Source organism: Myotis lucifugus, unplaced genomic scaffold (assembly GCF_000147115.1).
Source record: "Myotis lucifugus unplaced genomic scaffold, Myoluc2.0 scaffold_234, whole genome shotgun sequence".
Lineage (NCBI taxonomy): Eukaryota > Metazoa > Chordata > Mammalia > Chiroptera > Vespertilionidae > Myotis > Myotis lucifugus.
The window spans coordinates 1,820,653-1,823,361 of NW_005871282.1; the positions used below are offsets into that span (position 1 = coordinate 1,820,653).

At 53.4% G+C, this 2,709-nt stretch overlaps 1 protein-coding gene across 1 annotated transcript in view; it reads left to right on the plus strand.

Annotated features, from left to right (window-relative positions):
- Positions 1 to 2,709, plus strand: part of ZSWIM2 (zinc finger SWIM-type containing 2) — a 97,253-nt gene that overhangs the window by 92,286 nt on the left and 2,258 nt on the right. Inside the window, 1 exon segment of the mRNA XM_023762118.1 lies at positions 2,122 to 2,275. Coding sequence (XP_023617886.1) covers positions 2,122 to 2,275 — 154 coding nt within the window.

A 2,709-nucleotide genomic window follows, 5' to 3' on the forward strand; every position in this document is an offset into this window, starting at 1 on the left:
TGATCCAGAGGGCAGGGGGGGGGGTGAGATCACCCAAAGCCCTGTATGCGTGTATGCACGGCCCATGGACACAGACATAGGGTGGGGAGGCCTGGGGGGGTGTGGGCTAGAAGGGGTCCATGGGTAAAAGGGGGACACATGTAAGACTGTCAACAGTGAAGTTTGAGATAATAAGTCGTACAGTGGTTTAAAGAGGAAGAAGAAAAGGACCCCTGCAGGGGGTTTGAGAGCTGCTCTGCCGTGGTTGGCCCTGCGGGAAGGCGGTCCCTGGGCCTCCCCACCCCCCGCAGGGAGAGTGCTGAGCGATGGGCTGTGATCAGAACACAGGCAGGACTGTTCTCCAGTGGGCAGGCCCCCAGACCTTGTGTCATGCCCCTTAACTACTAGAAAAATCAAAGTTGCTGCTTTTATTAACCTACTAGCTACATTGTAAAAGATATGCAAAAGGTCATTTTTAAAGGGTGGAATAAAACTGAATACTTGTTAAAAAATAATTTCAGTGAATTAATCAAACAAAGTGTATATATACACTGAGTGGCCAGATTATTATGACCACCCACCCCATCAGTACTTCATTGACACTTCCAAAAATACTGAATATTGAAAACTTCCTACACAAATACTCTCAAGGTTTTATTGTTATTATTATTATTATTATTTGCATAACTAATTCACTTCATTGTACTGATGGGGTGGTCATAATAATCTGGCCACTCAGTGTATACTAGAGGCCAGATGCATGAAATTCGTGCAAGAGTCGGCCTTCCTTCCCCCCATCCGCCTGCACCAGCTTCCCTCTGGCACCTGGGACCTGTTCTTCCCTCCGGCCACTGGCAGGCACCCGGGACCTGGGCTTCCCTCGCAGCCCTGGCTTCATCCGGAAGGTCGTCCGGGAGGACGTCTGGAAGGACATCCGGTCTAATTAGCATATTACACTTTTATTATTATAGATACACATAACCCAGGGGATATTTAGCCCATGCCCTGTGGGCACTCTGGGGACCACCGCCCTTCATGCGCCTAAACAGAGGCTCTGTCTCCTTCCCCTGGGCCCTGGCGCAGTGTCCACTCCCCCCCCCCCGAGGGGAGAGGAGCCATACAGCTCCAGGTGTGGGCGATGTGCGGGGAGGCCAGCGAGCATTGGCGGCAGAAGGACATTGGAGACAGAGAGCGGGCCACACAGGAGGGAGACTCGGGGGTCAGGGGACGCTGAGCCGATGGAAACGGGCGCATCTTCCCTGGGACTCGGTGGCTTTGGTGAAAGCGGGCCGTGCAGCCGCCGCTGCATCTGCGGCGGAGCAGGAGGCACGGCTGTTCCCACGAACGCCCTGGACGTGCATGCCCAGTGGCTTTTGAGTACAGGGAGGCCTTCACCCTCAGCTCTGCTGGTTGTGACTCTGGGTGCAAAATGGGCCTGGTCCTTTCAGAGCCACAGCCACCTGGTCCCCAATACCGACGGGTCAGCGTCCCCCCGGGAAGTGAGGTCGTCAGGCACGAGGACCTGCGGGCTATCACAGTGGCGGGAACATTGAACGCGGCCAGTGAGCGCCTTCCTTCCCACCAGACAGAAGAGCCAATTGAGTTGTATTCGCTTAAAAAAAAAAAAATTCAGTCTGAGTCTGTTGGCTCAGACTGAAATAATTGGTATGATTCTCATCAAAATTCTGCTCTGGTTTTCAGGTTACTATTTTTTAAATTGAAATGACTAAATCTCATTCTTTTTTTTAAAATGTTTTTATTGATTTCTTTTAGAGAGAGAGAGGCAGGGAGAGGGATAGAGAAATAGAAACATCCATGATGAGAACCATGGATCGGCCGCCTCCTGCACGCCCCCCGACTGGGGATCGAGCCTACAACCTGGGCCTGTGCCCTGAGCGGGAATCGAACCCTGACCTCCTGGTTCCTAGGTCGATGCCACACTGGCTGGGCTTACACTTGATTCCTGATGACGCTGATGTGAAAGTTGGTTCCTCCTTGTTCAGGATCAAGACAATAGACTTGGTAGAACTCTCCAGGAGAGCAGGTGTTTGCTCATTCCCGCTGCGAGGTGGCTCCCTCATGGACCAGCCTCCTGATCGGGGAGTCCCGGACGAGCACTCACGTCCCGCTCACCCTCCCCAGCCAGGTGCACACGCCGAGGCCCGTGGTGCGGTCGCTGCCCCTGCTGATGATCACGAAGAACAGCAAGCTGCTGGTGCCCGGCTTCCAGTGCCGCCTCTGCCTGCAGGCCTTCTGCCCGGGCCAGTATGCCAGGCTGCTCCCCTGCTCCCACAAGGTGGGTCCCCGCCGCCCCGCTCTCCCTGCGGCCGGCTCTCCCAGACGGAGGGGCCACAGGAGCCGCCCCTTCCTCTCCGTGGCTGTACGTGCAGATGTTCAAACGGAGCGGTGTCTGTAGAGGAGCAGAGAGGCCATCGAAACGGCAGCCTTGCCCTGAGAGTGATCCCTCTTGACTAGGGCTCGTTTCTGTGCACACCGTCCAGGAAAGGGAGACCGGCCCTTTACGTTAGAGTCCGGCATCTCCTGCAGTTATCTGTCAAGAGGAGAGGCTTACAGAATACTAGATTGATCCATTGTTCTCTTCATGGATTTTTCTATTTCTCTATCCCTCTCCCTGCCTCTCTCTCTCTAAAAGAAATCAATAAAAACATTTTTTAAAAAAGAATGAGATTTAGTCATTTCAATTTAAAAAATAGTAACCTGAAAACCAGA